The sequence below is a fragment of the Symphalangus syndactylus genome, chromosome 4 (genome assembly GCF_028878055.3).
Source record: "Symphalangus syndactylus isolate Jambi chromosome 4, NHGRI_mSymSyn1-v2.1_pri, whole genome shotgun sequence".
NCBI classification, from domain to species: domain Eukaryota; kingdom Metazoa; phylum Chordata; class Mammalia; order Primates; family Hylobatidae; genus Symphalangus; species Symphalangus syndactylus.
Window position 1 is genome coordinate 24,370,296 of NC_072426.2, and position 18,079 is coordinate 24,388,374.

The 18,079-nt window shown below is 38.5% G+C and overlaps 1 protein-coding gene across 1 annotated transcript in view; it reads right to left on the reverse strand.

The window, feature by feature from the left end:
- Nucleotides 1–18,079, reverse strand: part of FAS (Fas cell surface death receptor) — a 136,384-nt gene that overhangs the window by 113,140 nt on the left and 5,165 nt on the right. Inside the window, exon 2 of the mRNA XM_055274277.2 lies at nt 434–516. Within this exon, the coding sequence (XP_055130252.1) occupies nt 434–463 (30 nt within the window). The 5' untranslated portion in view covers nt 464–516. The remainder of the gene's footprint in view (nt 1–433; nt 517–18,079) is intronic.

The following is an 18,079-nucleotide window of genomic DNA, read 5'->3' on the forward strand; positions in this document are numbered from 1 at the left end:
TCAAGTACAAAGACATTTACACAAAGATCCAAAGCAATACCCAGGTGTTATGTATGTTTTTCTCAGTTAACGTCATACAAGGTGAGCCTCAAATTCTTATCCATAAAGAAGCTGAGGCACAAAGAGCTTTAAGCAGCTCCTCAGATATCAGCTCTGAAATTCTTCTCCCCGGTGTTTTGCCAAAGGACTACACTCCTGGAATCTAGCCAGATAAACTAAAATTTTAGACTTTTGTGGGAAATAAAATTATTTTTAAGTCTTATAAAGATAGCTTTATTAGTCACTTCCTCAAAGAAGACAACCACACAGATGGATGAAAAACTACAAGTGCTAAACTTCTTAAAGTAATTGTGACTCATTTCACATTTGTATGTTTCTGTTCTTCTTTTTGGGCTTTCCAACCAAATGTTAGATATCAGCTGGTGTCACCTACCAGAGAATTCACAGTAAAAGGCTGATCCATGTTGTCTTATCTGTGAAATGAGGATGTTCACTCTTTCTTCTCAATCACTTCATCTGTTCCAAACATAAGAAACAGAACTAAAGTTATTTTTGAGACCCAAGTTTGAAATCCCAAACCCCAGGGTTATCTCTGCCTCAGACAAACAGGAACAAATTGAAATAACTTATATAACCTGAGTGTTTAGAGAGACTGTTGGAAATCTCTTCCTGAAAATACAAAACTGCAAGTGGTTATAGTTTCTTGAAGCTGACCTTTAAAAGTGAAGGTGTGAAAATAATTCACATTTGACTGGCACCCAGTATGAATCTGCTGGGGGATACCTTACTTAGAACTCTATGCAAGGTTATAAAGTAGGTTCGCTTTCTTCAAAGGAATAAAGAAGATAATATTGATTAGAAGCATGGACTGTTAAACCTAGAACCAGTCTGGATTTAAACTCAACCTTAGAACTATGACAGGCAGAATTCTAAGATAGCTCTGTGATTCTTGCCCCTTGATATCTGTAGGTTTGTGTAATCCTCTCCACTTGAGTGTGGTTAAGACTGTAGTTGGCTTCTAATCAATGGAAGATAGCAAAGGTCATGGAATATTATTCCCATGATTATGTTGAATCATATGGCAAAGATGAAGAGATATTGTAGATATATGAATCCCCCTAATAATGTTAAGTTAATCAAAAGAAAAATTATCCTGAGTGGTCTGGATCTAATCAGGTAAGACCTTTAAAAGAAGTAGATTCTCTCCTGCTGGCCTTAAAGACTCAGCCACCACAAGTTCCAAAGTTGCAAGGAAATTAATTCTTCCAATGACCATACAAGCTTGGAAGATGACTGCAAGCCTCTGATGAGACTCTAGCTCATGTCAACAAGTCAATTGCTGCCTTGTGAGACCATGAGCAGAGGATCTAGATAAGCTGTGCCTAGACTCCTGAACCAAAAAGCAGCAAGATAATACATGTATATTTAAGCCATTAATTTCATAAAAATTTGTAAAGCAGCAATCGAAAACAAATATGTTTAGCTGTGTGACTGCAGGGAAGTTATATAGCCTTTCTGTGCATCTACAAAATGGGAGAAACAGTGGTTCCTACATCATGTGGTTGTTCTAGGATCAAATGAGTTAGCATATAAAGTCCTTAGAGTATCAATAGCTCCTAGCATATAGTCAATATTTTATCAATGTTAGCTATTATTAGAATCTTTATTTTATAGTTGAGACAACTAAGGCTCAGAGAAGTCAAGTGAATGTACCCAAGTTTAAATATTTATTCAATAAATATTAGTAATTCCCATCCTTTTTATGCTCGTTTAGGTCAAGCTCTGTATCACCACTTTCCACTTCTAAATTTATTTTGTCCTTTATACCCCACTCATCACTTAGATGACTTTGAACACGGATCTCCTCAGTTCCTCATCTAGGAAACAAGCGGTTAAGATGGATTCTTTTCAGTTATAATAGTGATTCTAGAAATCTCAGAAGTAGATCATTCAACAGCTCCAGTGCTATTTTCTGGCCTAAATCCATGGTGGAGGAACCCTTCAAGAAAAATTACTCTTGTATTCCAGTCTTTCCCCTCCATTGTCTCCAGTAATCCCTGGGGTAAACATTGAGCTCTAAGCCTGCAGGTTAAAAAATGCCCAAGAAAGAAAAAACATGGTTCACCACAGTGTAGTTTAGAAGCTGAGTTAACAATTTTGGCACCACTGAATGTAGGCAATCCCAACTGAGGAATTAATACTTCTCAGTGAGAAGAAATAAACCAGGAAAAAAGACGTTAAAAGCGTTAAAAAGAGCAAAGGCTTATGGGGAATGTGAAGCCGGGGAGGGAGGGGAACAAGAAAACACTAGTAAGTCATTTATTAGGGCCTTATAAAAGAGTAGAATTGGCCAGACACAGTGATTCACGCCTGTAACCCCAGCACTTTGGGAGGCCGAGGCGGGCGGATCACCTGAGGTCAGGAGTTCAAGACCAGCCTGGGCAACGTGGTGAAACTCCGTCTCTACTGAAAATACAAAAATTAGCCAGGCGTGGTAGCGCATGCCTGTAATCCCAGCTACTAAGGAGGCTGAGGCAGGAGAATTGCTTGAATCCATGGGGCGGAGGATGCAGTGAGCTGAGATGGCACCACTACACTCTAGCCTGGGTGACAGAGCGAGACTCCAGCTCAAAAATAAAATAAAATATTTAAAAAGTAGAATTATTTCTTTTGATGATTGCTCAGATCCATCAAGAGAGAACATAGAATTTAAAAGGTTGAAAATATTAGGATAGCAGTTTTTACATTTTACTGCATCTAAAATCACATAAACCTGAGATCTGTTTAAAATGCAGTCTCCTAAGACCCACCCTAAGGATTCTGAATCCATTGGTTTTAAGCCCACAAGTAGGTTTTGTCATATATGGCCCAGTGATTCCAATACATGAGGTTTCCAAACAATACTTTGAGAGACACTGCATTTCAGAATGAATTAAGCAGGATTCTTAATTGCAGGCAAAGATCTGACTCTTAAATTCATAGAAGGATAATGAAAAAAACACAAACTTCTAGGAGGGCCAGAGAAATCAGGTTTGGAAGCTACATATCCAAGAACACTGCCCCAGACTACACAGCAGCACTGGTCTGGTGAAAACACCTCTGCTATCTCTATCACTTGTTGAACAGGAGATTCTACAGCTTCTACTACCAACACCAGCAACTCCAGCAACTAGCTGCTGCCCTGGGAACGATGTGCAGCCGCCATGTACTTCTGCATGTCTCTAGTTTCTATTTCAAAGCACGAGATGCAGCTGTCTGACTGGCAGAGTCTGGGTCCCATGCCTGCAGCCTGGCTGAAAAGATGGCCAAAGATGTAAATATCTAGCACTTTATCCTCCTGTAGGAGGCAGTGGGATATGCCAAGAGAGGAAAGGCGGATTCAGGGCTGGGTGACCAGAAAACAATGTTAAGTGTGAGCAGAAACAATGAAACAAACATCTCTGTAATGGGCTTCTATATGTATGAAACGTTTAAACATATCTTAAACATCAGAGTTTATTCAATTACTATAGATAAAAACTATTCACTCCCACATACAAATATATTAATAATTTAGAAATAGAAGCCAACTCCCCTCAAATCTAAGATGAAAGAAGTTCACAGACTGGTCAGTCAACTTATTTTTTGAACCATTTATTAGCTGATGGTCCTGTCTTAATTCCTTTATCTTTTGCCCCCTAGTCCTGGCACTTACAGTTGCATTATAAACAATTGCAAGATCAACATAAACAGGTATGTTTTCTAGTTCAGTGGCTCTCAAAATGTAGTCCGGGTTCCCCACGATCCTGTCAGGGAGTCTATGAGGTCAATATTACTTTCATAATATTACTAAAACATTATTTGACGTTTTAAATATCAATCTTTCACAGTTGTATGGTGGAGATTTCCAGAGGGTACAAGAGTTAATGGAATGCTTACTTGCATACTCTTATAAATGTCTGCTTTGATTTTTAATACAGTAAATATAAATAGATATAACTCACATAAACAAAGCTTTTTAGTGTCCTTAGTAATTACCTCAATCTAATCAGAAATAAAGTGGGCCAGGAGAATCTAAAACAGGAAAAATTAACAGCAAGTACCACTTTCCATTTGTGCTACTGTGGTCTTACTAAAACAATTAGAAAATTTGAACTGAGGGTACAGTAAGAGGTACTTCACCTCACAGTACTTGAGATCCACAGATGCTGACTAATGGGAAGTATTCAGTATCATACAAGAATAAAATAAATTCCCCCTCCAAAGTGGAGGTCCGAAGTGCTATAAAGCACACGGTGCAAACAGCCTTTGGAGTGAGATAAGCTTCGGTGTGAGTCTAGGCTCTTATCATTTGCTTGCCAAATATCCTTTACTGAGCCCCCTCCAAGGTTTACTTTCCTCATTCGGCAGGGCGCTTGTCACAGCCACACTTCACTGCCTTTAGAGTGGCTTAAAACTAACGGAAAACATTCATCAGAAATGCCCGCTTTAATCTCAGCCTACTCCCTAACCTCTACCCCACATTCTTGTGGCTTGATAACATCTGAACATCTGAACTACAGCCTTGTGATCTATTTAACCTGTAAGATAGCTCTTGAGAGTTCTTGCTTCAGAGCTCTTGCCTTCTTGCTTTTATTGCTAGCCCCTTTTCCTGACCATAACCTCCAAAGACATCATCATTTTTTTTCTTTAATCTGATCTTTTATAGAGGAGTAGGGGAGTGTCTGCTTTCTGTTAATCCGACTCACAAGAATGTGGGGAATCACGGTGTCAGAACCATACGTATTCACAATGAGCACATGGAGGCCAACCCCTGTCCCAGAGATTCAGCTAACAAGTAGCTCCCAGAACCAACAGAGCAGTCAACTGTGCTCAGAGGGGATGTGGCAAAAATGCCATCTCATCCATAAGAGGCCCGGGAGGGGGTAAGTATCCTCTCCAAATTGGTATTTCACAGCTCTGAGCTTGTAACAGTTTATTCTCTATATAACTATAGCAAAATCCTCTTGGCTTTTGTGTCCCTGAAATGTCTCCAAGTCTGAAGTCCCCCATGGAAACATGGAAGAGTCTCAACAATTCTGCCCTTTAAAATCAGCAGCAAACAATGCAAGGATGAACAGAGGAAAATATCTGACCTAGCATGGTGCTTATTTTGTGACTTTTTTCAGCCTTAATTTCCTTTTCTTTTCTTTCTTTCTTTTTCTTAAAATAGTGTGTGTGTGTGTGTGTGTGTGTGTGTGTGTGTGTGGCAAAGTTCAGAATCCTGACCCATTTTCATCCACAGAGAAATATTTTCCAGAATTCAGAAAGGAGGTGACTACCAGGCAGTGAACGGTCTCCTAAGAGACTTAGCATACAGTAAACAGCCAGCGAGACCATCACCCAAATGTGCCATTGTCTCCCAGGCACTTTTTTTGACTTGAGTGCCCTAGTGACCTGGATAGATAGGTGTGGCCCACTGGCAGTTAACAGACGACAGAGCACCTTACACCACCTCCAGCAGTCTCATTTCTAATTGGCCAAACCAACAACCACTGGGTTAGTGGTCATGTTTTCCAGGAAGAACATGGTGCAATTTACTCAGTTGGAGGTAAAGAAAATGATTGTAACTCAGCCTGTAGGCTACAATGACCTAATCTGATTTAGATAAAGGGAGGTAAAGGGTCATTCCCATGTCTTAAATGACAGAGACACAAAGAAGGATCTCCTGAGTCACAGTCTTACAGATTGGGCCCTACTTCAGGAAAAATGAATAAATCTAGGCCCACCCTTCATGTCCCTTTTGAAGGAATTTTAAAAATTCAGACATCAGGCCGGGCGCGGTGGCTCACGCTTGTAATCCCAGCACTTTGGGAGGCCGAGGTGGGTGGATCACGAGGTCAGGAGATCGAGACCACCGTGAAACCCTGTCTCTACTAAAAATACAAAAAAAATTAGCCGGGCGTGGTGGCGGGCGCCTGTAGTCCCAGCTACTCGGAGAGGCTGAGGCAGGAGAATGGCGTGAACCCGGGAGGCGGAGCTTGCAGTGAGCCGAGATTGCGCCACTGCACTCCAGCCTGGGCGACAGAGCGAGACTCCGTCTCAAAAAAAAAAAAAAAAAATTCAGATATCAAAAGCAAAAATTACATTGATTTGTTTTTACACTTATCTTCTGTAATATCTGCAATCAGAAATATGCTGTGACCTAGATGATAAATTATCTTTACTAAAATATTGATAAGATAAAAATGAAATGATCATAATATCAGAAATAGCTTTTATTGGATTTTTCCCTATATTTATAAGTACTATATATTGTCATTTACTAGGTGCCAGGTGCTTGTCTGTTACTTCTAGAGGTATATTCCACATTAAATATACCAGTCACAACAGAATGGTTTATATTAGATCAATGAGCAAGAATGCAGTTGTTACAGGAAAGATGATTAAATAAACCACTCCTGATGTATGTGTTAAATTACTCTGAGGTAGATCTAGGCTACTCTGAGTGCAAGCAAGTCACACACTGGGCCATAAAATAATTATTTTGCATAGTGTAATACAAACTTTTTATCCAGCCACCAAGATGAAGTGGTTCGGTGCCCTTAGCACGAAGAGCTCAGGTTTGGGGGCTATATACTACTTTAGGAGGGTCCAGTTTCTATCACTAGTTGGGAGTGCTACAGCAGCTTATTTAACCTTTTTGTGCACCTTATCTTCATCTATTAAATAGGGACAACAATAGCTTTCCAGAAGAATTCAACTAAAGCTTAAATGAGGTAATAAAGCTCCCATTATAGTTCCCAGCTTGCAAGAAGAAACTCAAGAAAATCAGTTTTCTCACAGCAAATGTTGGAGAGGTGAGGTTAATGACCTCTGCTGAAAGTTGACTTCTATTACAGATATCAGATGGTTGGTTCATGTGTAACTACTTGCTTCTTTGCAATGAGCTTCTGACAGGCAGTTGTCTATCCCCTAGCCACCACTACTTCTTCCTCGCCAGCAGGGCCCAGTCCCACTAGAGATAGTCACTTTCTCAGTCTCCCTTGTAGTCAGGACTTGGCTGGTTGGCAAGTGACCAAATATTGGACAATGAGGCCTGAGGGGAAATCTGTTGGGAGGATTCTGTGAGAAATTTTCATCTCTAATACAAAGAGACATCCTAGGGAATATATGCCTTTTCATCAGCTGAACATGTGACTTCACATAAGTCTTAAAAGGCAGCAGCCATTTTGCAACCTAGAAGGGTCAAGTCTAAGGACAGCCAGTGTCTGGAGGATGGCAGAGCCCAAGGGTGGAATGAGCCTGGCTCCTCGCTCACATGGCTGAGCTGCTGATCTTACCCTGCAACCGTTCTCTTCTAAATTGTTATTATATAAGATTTAAAATGCCATTATATAAGGCACTCTTGGGATTCTGTAATATGCTCCCTAATTAGTATAGGATTCCTCTGGAAATATAAGAAAATCTTTAGCTATATGAATCCCATGACAAAAGAGGTGATTCTGAATAGTAAAATAGTAAATAATAATCATAAAATGTTGTGAGATTTAAATATTTTTGAAGGAAACAGTTCTAATACATTATTTACTCCTTAAAATAGAAACATTAATCCTTTCTTCATAATTCAACATTAACAATGCTTCCCTCCATTTCTAATTTGCTCCGTTTAATCTGTCATTCATTTAGAAAAAAATCAATTAAAAGGCAACTTATTTACTAAACTTCTTGACTTCGGTCTTTTTCCTCCTTTAATCTATTTTCTCTCACTGATAAAATTATTTGAGATTCTTTACAGAATGAAAGTATAGACTAGGTGTGCATCAGGAGAGATCTTCTGTGAGTGAACCACCTGCTGATTACAGTGAATGTGCTACATGATTTCTAATTTTGCTGCTCAAAAAGCCTTTTATCTTACTTGTTTTTTTCTAGACTGTCTTCCAGGTAAGAGTGAGCTGAATTCTGGGCAGGCAAGGTACTATGTCGCCTTCAATAGAAAAAGATAGCCAAAAAAAAAAAAAAACCTGTGTAATAATAACAGGTACCATTAACAGAATTCTTTCCTTCCCTGGCTAACTGGGTGCATGAACACACATGATCTCAGTTAGCCTTTTCCAATAGGAGGTAGTTGAGCCTTGGGATTAGACATGCAGTCTCCAGGGTTAGAACATCTGAATTCAAATTCTGGCTCCAGGAACCACTAACTGCAGAACTGCAGCTTCCCAAACTGCAAAGGAGGTTGATAATGAATAGGGGTACTGAGAAGGTGAAGTGAGATAATGCTTGTAAAACATATAGCACAATGCTTGGTGCCAGTAAACACTCAACAAATGATTAAGACCATGATTTCCATTTTACAGATAAGAAAACGAAAGCCTAGAAGAGATAAGTAACTCAAGCAAATGACAGAGCAGGGACTCCAGGTGCACAGGAGTTCAGGGCTCATACTCACAGCCATACAGCAATACTAACGACTGGCCTCTCATAGTAATCAGGAAAATCCAAGAGAAGGTCACATCCTTGGGCCTTGGACAAGAATGACAAAATTTACTGTGGAAATGAAGATTTCACTTCAGCATTACAAATATCTGATTCATAATCTCCTCCCTGCCAAAGAAATAAAAGGACATTCATTCCCCTCACATGTTTTGTTTTGTTTTTTTTTTTTTTTTTTTTTGAGAGGAAGTTTCACTCTTGTTGCCCAGGCTGGAGTGCAATGGTGAAATCTCAGCTCACTGCAACCTCCGCTTCCTAGGTTCAAGCAACTCTCCTCTTTCAGCTTCCTGAGTAGCTGGGATTACAGGCATGCGCTACCATGCCTGGCTAATTTTGTATTTTTAGTAGAGATGGGGTTTCACTATGTTGGCCAGGCTGGTCTCGAACTCCTGACCTCAGGTGATCTGCCCGCCTCAGCCTCCCAAAGTACTGGGATTACAGGGGTGAGCCACTGTGCCCAGCCCCCTTCACTTTTTTCATCGGCAGAATGATTCAGTGTCTGTGGACTGACTACATGGTATATGCAGTTAAGAAATTCAAATCCATAATTACTCTATCTAGACACAGTTCAGTTCAAAATATTTGCTGGTTTTTAATATAAATTCTACATTTTTGTGCTATATGAAAGGCATTTCATATGCTCATCAATGTACAAATTTTAGATTCTTTTCTAAATGTGATGATTCAATTAATATGCATTATAAAACACTTGGCAAATGAATTTGAGATGCTGGAGAGAGATTCATATTTGTACACAGATATTTTTTCACCACAAATTCATATGAGCTTGCTAACTGTGCTCTCCTCCTGTTAAAATACTAAACATTCCTGGAAATAATGCATTTCTAAAGATAAGCTACCCATAAGGCACTAAACTTTAATGTACATTTTAATATACTTCCTTTTTTATTGCAATTTGCTTTTAAGAAAATATTATCCAAAAGATACTTAGTTCAATGAAGTATAATGAGTCACAAATAAATGTTTGAAATAGCATCATTTTCCTCTCTGCCAGTTGCCTGAAAGCTCAGAAATGGAGTTAGTCCTTGGGCATTATTAATCAATTTTGTTTAATTTTCATAACTTTCTTAAGGACAGTAGTTCTACAAAATGAACTGAGTCCAGCACTATTACTCAAAAGCAAAAGAGGGCTATCCTGAAGTACTTCTCATCCACTGCTTCTCCAGTGTTCTCCAACCACAAGAATCTTAACTGTTCAACATGTTGCAGCGGAGGCTGTATTCATACGTTTGGTTTTGCACTGGACAATCTCTTCAATGCGGTAGGCAGAAACAGAAAAGACAGTTTCCTTCTTAACTTTCCCCGGCAATCCATTTTAAAGTGTTCTCTTGAAGAGCTCCTTATTCTGGCAAAGTTGTTAGCAAGTGGTCATCTGCTGTCCCTATTTACTCACCACTCACCCCCTTCCTACCTTCCTTTCCTAGAGCTGACATCCCCCTGATTTGGATGCCAAATTCCCTCTGGGAGTGGTTCCTAGATAACCTGCCTGCATTACAATGACTTGGTGGAGGAGGGGTGTGCTGGCCACACACACACACACACACACACACAAACCCCACAGATTTCTAGGCCCCACTGAGTCAAAATTTCTGGGAAGGGTGCCCCAGGGATCTCTAGTTTTTAATCAAGCAGCCCAGGATGTTTTTATGCACATTAAAACTTGAGACTCACTGCATTAAACAGTTACAAACCCCCACTATGCACCTGACCCTGATCAGCTGAACTTTCCCTATTTAAAATCAACTCCTGCCTTGGCCTCTGTGAAGTGGAGGTGTTTCCTTTCTCCTCCCTCACCCTGCATCTCAAATATGAATACTCCATCTTTTTCTCTTCATATATCTTTATTCTATAAGACACCTTTTTTTTTTCATGGCTTCAGCTTAATTCATGGCTTGAGCTTTAGCATTGTACCTTCAAATGTCCTCCATCCATTTCCACCAGGATACCCAACTGTGATTTTTCATTCAATACAATCCAAGGCTAAATGGATCTTTCCTGTAAATATTGATAGCTCCAAATAAATTTATTTATTAATTCATTTATTCAGTGTTACTTATAAAGCCCCTACTTTGTGCTTTTATGGACCTTACATTCTGCTAGGGACCAGGAATGGGGCAGAGAGGTGTAAAAGTAATAAACAATTATCTACGCAATTATCTAATAAAGATTGTGGTAACTGTGACAAAGAAGAAATACAGAAAACAATGAGAGTTATGCATTTTTTTGGCAAAAAATACCTTATAAGTGATGGTGTATCCTTCATGAAGTATCAGGAGACATACGTTATTCATTTGTTCAATTACTAATGATGTTAATCTTGATATTTGTTTAAGTTATATCTGTGAGGTTTCTCCCAGATACTATTTTTGTCTTTATAATTGAAAAGTATCTTGTAGGGAAACTATGCAAATATACCATTGCCCACTAATTTTAGCATCTGAAGATTTTTTTCCCAGAGCCAACTGTGGTGTTTGAAAGTGGCCATTTTTCTATTTCCATTATTCCTTCTATAATTATTAGTTCAGTTGACATGCTTGCTTGAAAGATGTTCAATTTTTACATAGAATTTTTAAAATTTAAGCTTTCAAGTGGACCTATATTCTTTATGGTATCTAGGTTTCTCAACATTCTTTAAAAGGTCTTCAAACTTACTCCTCATAAACAATTTTAAAATGTGTCTACTGATCTTTTCTTCTGGTACTTCTGTGGTTAGCCATTTTTGGATAAACATATTTGACCTGTGTGGAATTTATTTTTATGTAAGGAGTGAAAGAAGAATATGGTCCTTTCTTGACCGCTAGGCAGAATGGCCTTTTTCCTTCTGCCTCAATTATAACTCGGAATTGACTCCAGTTCCATGAAATATACTTAACTTACTTAATTCCCAACTCTTCCCAACAAAGTGATCTGCCCAAACAAGGCACTTAGTACACATTTATTAAACGCAAATACTCTGGAAGCGATGGATAAAGTTACAGAGAATAGAGGAATTGGTAGCCCGGAGAGGAAGCAAGTATGCAACACTGGAATGAGGAAACCCTTGTCCAAACTGAAGAGCAGTGAAAGAAATGGAGAAGGACAAACAGTTATTGGGAAAGATTCTGAGGAAAAACCATAGAACTTGGAAGCTAAGTGGCTATAATGAGATACAGAAGCATAAATAAGCAAATATATTGTAAATGTTGGCATCCAAAATAATTGTAGATGGTGATGCTTCTGACTTCACTATCAGAGGTGAAGAATTGCCTCTTTCATCTCCATGGATGATACCAACATCCAATCACTTACACAAAATCCAGCAAACTCTGATATTAGCAATCCTGCACCTACCCCTTCCCTTAATCCCATGTCCAATCTATCACCTGCATGTACAGATTCAGATTCACCCTCCAAAACATCTCTCAAAACTGCAGGTTTTCACCATCTTTGCGGGGAGGCTCCTTAATGTACACCCCACCCTTTTCTCTGTCTGCATTGCTAGAACTGCCTTCTAGTTGTTGTATCTATTTCTATCTTGCTCCTCTTTGATTAATTCTACCTGGTGAAGAATCTACCTGTAGTGATCTTTTAAAAATCTGATTCAGATATTGCCATTCCTTTGCTTAAAGCCCTTGAATGATGTTCTATTGCTGTTAATATTCTATATCCTTAATAAGTCCCACAAAGCTGGGTCTGACCAGACTGCTTCCTTAGAGCCTTCTTTCACACCACCTCCTCCACTGGCTTCTTTCAGTTGCTGAGATGCACTACGCAAAGTCAATGCAAAGGCACCCCAACCTCAGTTCACACTTCCAACTTTCTACCCATCTTTCTGGTGTTAGCTTAAGCATCTCTTTTTCAGGCAAGTTATTTTCGACCATCATCAGACTAGGTCACTCTCTTGATTACATACTCATGAAGAAACATCAAACCCAAATCAAGGGATTTTCTAGGAAACAATCAGCCAGCGCTCTTAAAAAGTGTCAAGATCATGAAAGACAGAAAGACTTAGGAACTACTGCAGATTAAAAGAGACTAAGGAGGCATAACAGATGAATTCAATGTATGACCCCAGATAGGATCCTTGCCCAGAAGGACTTCGGTGAAATTTGAATAAGATCTGTAGATTAGACAATAGTACTGTATCAGTGTTAATTTACTGATTTTGACAACTAATGTGGTTTTGCAAGGTGTTAATAAAGGTTGTATAAAAACTTTGTGTACTATTTCCACAATCTTTTGAAAGTCTAAAATTATTTTAAAATAAAATAAAAAAGCATTTTTGTAAATGCTTGAATAGGCCTTTTAAAAATCTTTTCAACAAGTAAAAGAACAAAAAAGTTTGCACCACTGACAGCTATAATATCTATTATCTCTAAACTATAGGAAACATTTGCATAACAGTAAGAAAAACAGTAAAAATGGGCAAGTGACATGAGCAAGTGATAAGAGAAATATAAACAGTTAAGTCACAAGAAATAAACATCTAAATTCACTAGTAATTAAGAAACTGAATTTAAGCCAGGTATTTAATGTATTTGATTGGTAAAATTTACGTGATTGGTCCAACTCAATATGGATGAGGATTGAAATAAATGTCAATTTTTAAAATAATATGCATTCCTGTTGACTAAGCAATTCCAATTCTAAGATCTCCCCATAGATTTCCCTGACCATTTAATATATACACACACACTGCAGCATGGTTTTAAAATATCAAAATTCTGGAAATAAAAATAAATAGCCATCAAAAGAGGAATATTTAAAATAAAGACTCTCTATAGCATATGAAGCTGTTAGAAAGGACTTACATCTATTTGTACTGAACCAGGATGTCACCCAAGTTAGATCATTAAGTGAAAACAACTAGCTGTGGAATAACATATAAAATATAGCTCCATCCTTGTAATATGAATACAAATGTATTCATTACATATACTGGAATTTTTAAAGAAACAAGTCTGGAACAACATTTACTGAATTTTTCTCAGCTGTTCTCTCAAGGGTGGGATCATGAGGGACTTTCACTTTTTATTTATTCATTGCCGTACAATTTGTTATAGGTATGTATCACTTTGTAATCAGACAAATTATACTTTTTTATAAAACCTACAAGTTTTGAATAGGTTGCCCTGAATTTGAATCCTAGCCCTGCCAATTTCTACATGTGTAAATTCTGGTAAATTACTTAACTCTCTGAGTCTATTTCTCTCATCCAAAGTTAAGAATAATTGTGCCTTCCTTGCCTCACAATATTAAGGTACTGGTAGTTGTAGCAATTATTCAAGGTCTTCCTAACCTGGCCTGAAGCTGAGCTCGGTGGCCTTCATGTATACACCATAACATCAATAGCAGAAAAAAGCAATTTACCAAAAAGCTATAGACCTTTAGGAACACAGAGTTGAAGAACCCTACTGCATAAACCCTTGAAAGTCAGTCCTGCCAAATTCTGGGCCCCAAGTCCTCACCCTTGTTTCTTTCTGCCTTTATGGTGACAAACCAGCCTGCTTCAGCCACCTGTTCCTTGATCCTCTGTTTCTGGACAAGGTACTGTGTGTCTCTAGTTCAGGTGTGCACTTGTTTGCATCCAGTTAGTCCCCCGCTCAAAAACTGCACCATAGTAACTCGGTGCCTGCCAGAAGAGGTCTAAACCCTCGCCAGCCCTTCAGTGCCCTCTGTTATCTGAGCCTTTCCCCTTCTCTGTATCTTCCACTACTCACTAATACGTCTTCTCTTGCTTTCCTTTGATCAAATCCATCTCTGCCCTACCCAAATATCTGTCACTCAGAAGAATGTACATTATCTCTAAAAATTCCCACCAACCCTGTGGTTTCCTGATTCCACCCATCAAAAGATAGATCATATTAAGACTAGGAAAGGCAATATATCATACCTTTATGAGAACTCCAAGGCAGCACTGACATATATGTTATTACACGAAACTGTCTATCAAAATCAGGAGAAACAAATGCTCAAAACGTAAAAGTAGAAGAAAGAATTTGAATATAAGATTAGATTTAGCTCTTAAGCAGATTCTTCTCAAAAGGGTGGTTTACTGAGCACCTGCATCAGAATCTCCTGAGAAGATTGTTAAAAGGAAGGCTGCTAGGTGCAGTGGCTCATGCCTGTGATCCCAGTACTCTGAGTGGCTGAGGTGGAAAGATCACTTGAGCCCAGAAATTCAAGATCAGCCTGGGCAACATGGTGAAACCTCGTCTCTAAAAAAAAAAAAAAAAAAAAAAAAAAAAAAAAAAATAGCTAGGTGTGGCAGTACGCACCTGTAGTCCCAGCTACTTAGAAGGCTACGGTGGGAGGATGGCTTGAACCCACAAGGTCAAGGCTGCAGTGAGCTATGATCACGCCATTGCATTCCAGCCTGGGTGACAGAGCAAGATCCTTGTTTTAAAAAGATAAAAAGGAAGGCTATCCCCATCAAGCTACCAATGACTTTCTTCACAGAATTGGAAAAAACTACTTTAAAGTTCATGTGGAACCAAAAAAGAGCCCGCATTGCCAAGTCAATCCTAAGCCAAAAGAACAAAGCTGGAGGCATCACGCTACCTGACTTCAAACTATACTACAAGGCTACAGTAACCAAAACAGCATGGTACTGGTACCAAAACAGAAACATAGATCAATGGAACAGAACAGAGCCCTCAGAAATAATGCTGCATATCTACAACTATCTGATCTTTGACAAACCTGACAAAAACAAGAAATGGGGAAAGGATTCCCTATTTAATAAATGGTGCTGGGAAAACTGGCTAGCCATATGGAGAAAGCTGAAACTAGATCCCTTCCTTACACCTTATACAAAAATTAATTCAAGATGGATTAAAGACTTACATGTTAGACCTAAAACCATAAAAACCCTAGAAGAAAACCTAGGCAATACCATTCAGGACATAGGCATGAGCAAGGACTTCATGTCTAAAACACCAAAAGCAATGGCAACAAAATCCAAAATTAACAAATGGGATCTAATTAAACTGAAGAGCTTCTGCACAGCAAAAGAAACTACCATCAGAGTGAACAGGTAACCTACAAAATGGGAGAAAATTTTCACAACCTACTCATCTGACAAAGGGCTAATATCCAGAATCTACAATGAACTCAGACAAATTTATAAGAAAAAAACAAACAACCCCATCAAAAAGTGGGCGAAGGACATGAACAGACACTTCTCAAAAGAAGACATTTATGCAGCCAAAAAAAACATGCAAAAATGCTCATCATCACTGGCCATCAGAGAAATGCAAATCAAAACCACAATGAGATACCATCTCACACCAGTTAGAATGGCCATCATTAAAAAGTCAGGAAACAACAGGTGCTGGAGAGGATGTGGAGAAATAGGAACACTTTTACACTGTTGGTGGGACTGTAAACTAGTTCCAACATTGTGGAAGTCAGTGTGGTGATTCCTCAGGGATCTAGAACTAGAAATACCATTTGACCCAGCCATCCCATTACTGGGTATATACCCAAAGGACTATAAATCATGCTGCTATAAAGACACATGCACACGTATGTTTATTGCGGCACTATTCACAATAGCAAAGACTTGGAACCAACCCAAATGCCCAACAACGATAGACTGGATTAAGAAAATGTGGCACATATACACCATGGAATACTATGCAGCCATAAAAAATGATGAGTTCATGTCCTTTGTAGGGACATGGATGAAACTGGAAATCATCATTCTCAGTAAACTATCGCAAGGACAAAAAAACCAAACACCGCATGTTCTCACTCACAGGTGGGAATTGAACAATGAGAACTCATGGACACAGGAAGGGGAACATCACACTCCGGGGACTGTTGTGGGGTGGGGGGAGGGGGGAGGGACAGCATTAGGAGATATACCTAATGCTAAATGACGAGTTGATGGGTGCAGCAAACCAACATGGCACATGGATACATATGTAACAAATCTGCACATTGTGCACATGTACCCTAAAACCTAAAGTATAAAAAAAAAAAAGATAAAAAGGAAGGCTGCCAGGCTCCACCTAAACCTTTTGAATAATCATCTCTACGGGTGGGATGGAGGACATTTTCCTATTTTGAACCTAGTTTGAGAATTACTGCCCTAGTTATCTAAGTTATTCAATAATATTATACTTGACAAAAGAAAAATAACTACGTGTGCCATAAGAATATGAGTTATATTTCTTTCAAGGGCCACATTTTAATTTATTAAATTTTTCATGAATTGAAAAAACACAAAGTTCTACACCCACCAATGATTTTAAGTGATTTTCATCTTATTTATCAATTTATTTATTTAGCTTAAGTACTTTATAGATTAAGTAAGCAGTTTCTTTGCCCAGGTTAACAGGAACATTAGCATAGGAAGGGTATATTTTAGGCCTCTCTTTCCCAAACTCGTTCCATCCACCATGTCCATTTGTTCCTATAGTTAAAGAAAACTTATCTTGCGGAACAATTTATAAACCAACCTTTCAAGGTCAAAACAGATTGGGGAAAAAAAGCCAGAGTCAACCCACCAGAAGACTGAAGCATGAGCCCAAAGGCAGAATGGCTTCTCTGTATTTCTAGTGTTAAATGATACAGTTGTAGTGACAGGATAAATAGAATCACAGGGTCCTCAGATGAGCCAAATTTAGCCATAATCATCATTCCTGGCTATAGTTTTCCCTGCACTTTTAATTAAAGGTGCATAGCTGATTAGTACACTAGCAGGCAAGTTTGAAATGTAACACTCTAAAGGGGAACCTGCACCTGAGCCTGTCTCTGAACACAGACAAATGCAAAATAGGCAGGCAGTGTTCATAGGGAGCTAAAAAGGGTTAAAAATGAGTCATCACTGGCCTCCTGTTTCTAAATTAACCCAGAGAAGCATCAAATCACACAATTAAAATGAGTAACTCCTGATGGGCCTCTTAACAGTTATCTCTTGCTTGAGCTTTTGCTGAATCTGGTTTAGTTACTGTGATGCCACTAAACTTAAGTATTGCAGCAGTTTAAAAGCCAAATTCACTAAATCTCAAATTCTTTCATCTTTAATCAAATTTAAACTCATGAAATTTAAAATGTTTCTTTAAAAAGAATTGAACTTTTGCCAAATAATATAATGTGTAACTTACACAAAAAGGTAAATCAAAGGATGCAGAGTATATTTTTAATGGTGAGATTTCAAAATTTCCCTCAACAAAATTATTAGTGTTTTATACTTGCATGCTGGGTACCGAGGATACTGACAAGGGCAAGAAAAGTGGGGGCTTGCCCTCACGGCACTTCAGGGTTCCAACCATCTCCAAAGTAAATCTATCATCTTCAATGTAAAATTAGTACCCAGATGATTGCTAGTTTTCCTTGATGTTTTGATATTTTGTAAGTAAGGCTTTTTATTAAGTTCTTTATTAAGAAGCGTTCCAATTTGCATTTTCGCATATGCTTTTAAAAATTCATTATTTTGTTTTTGTTTTGCGTAACACTGTTGACATACACAACACATATATCTCTCCTTCTACTCAATGATTCTTTGCTGGAGGCAAATTCAACTTCATACAAGACCAAGAAAAAGTTTCACCTACTTAGAAAAACACAATACTAGCTATAGATTTCTGAGAGTTATGAGAACAAACATTTATAAGAA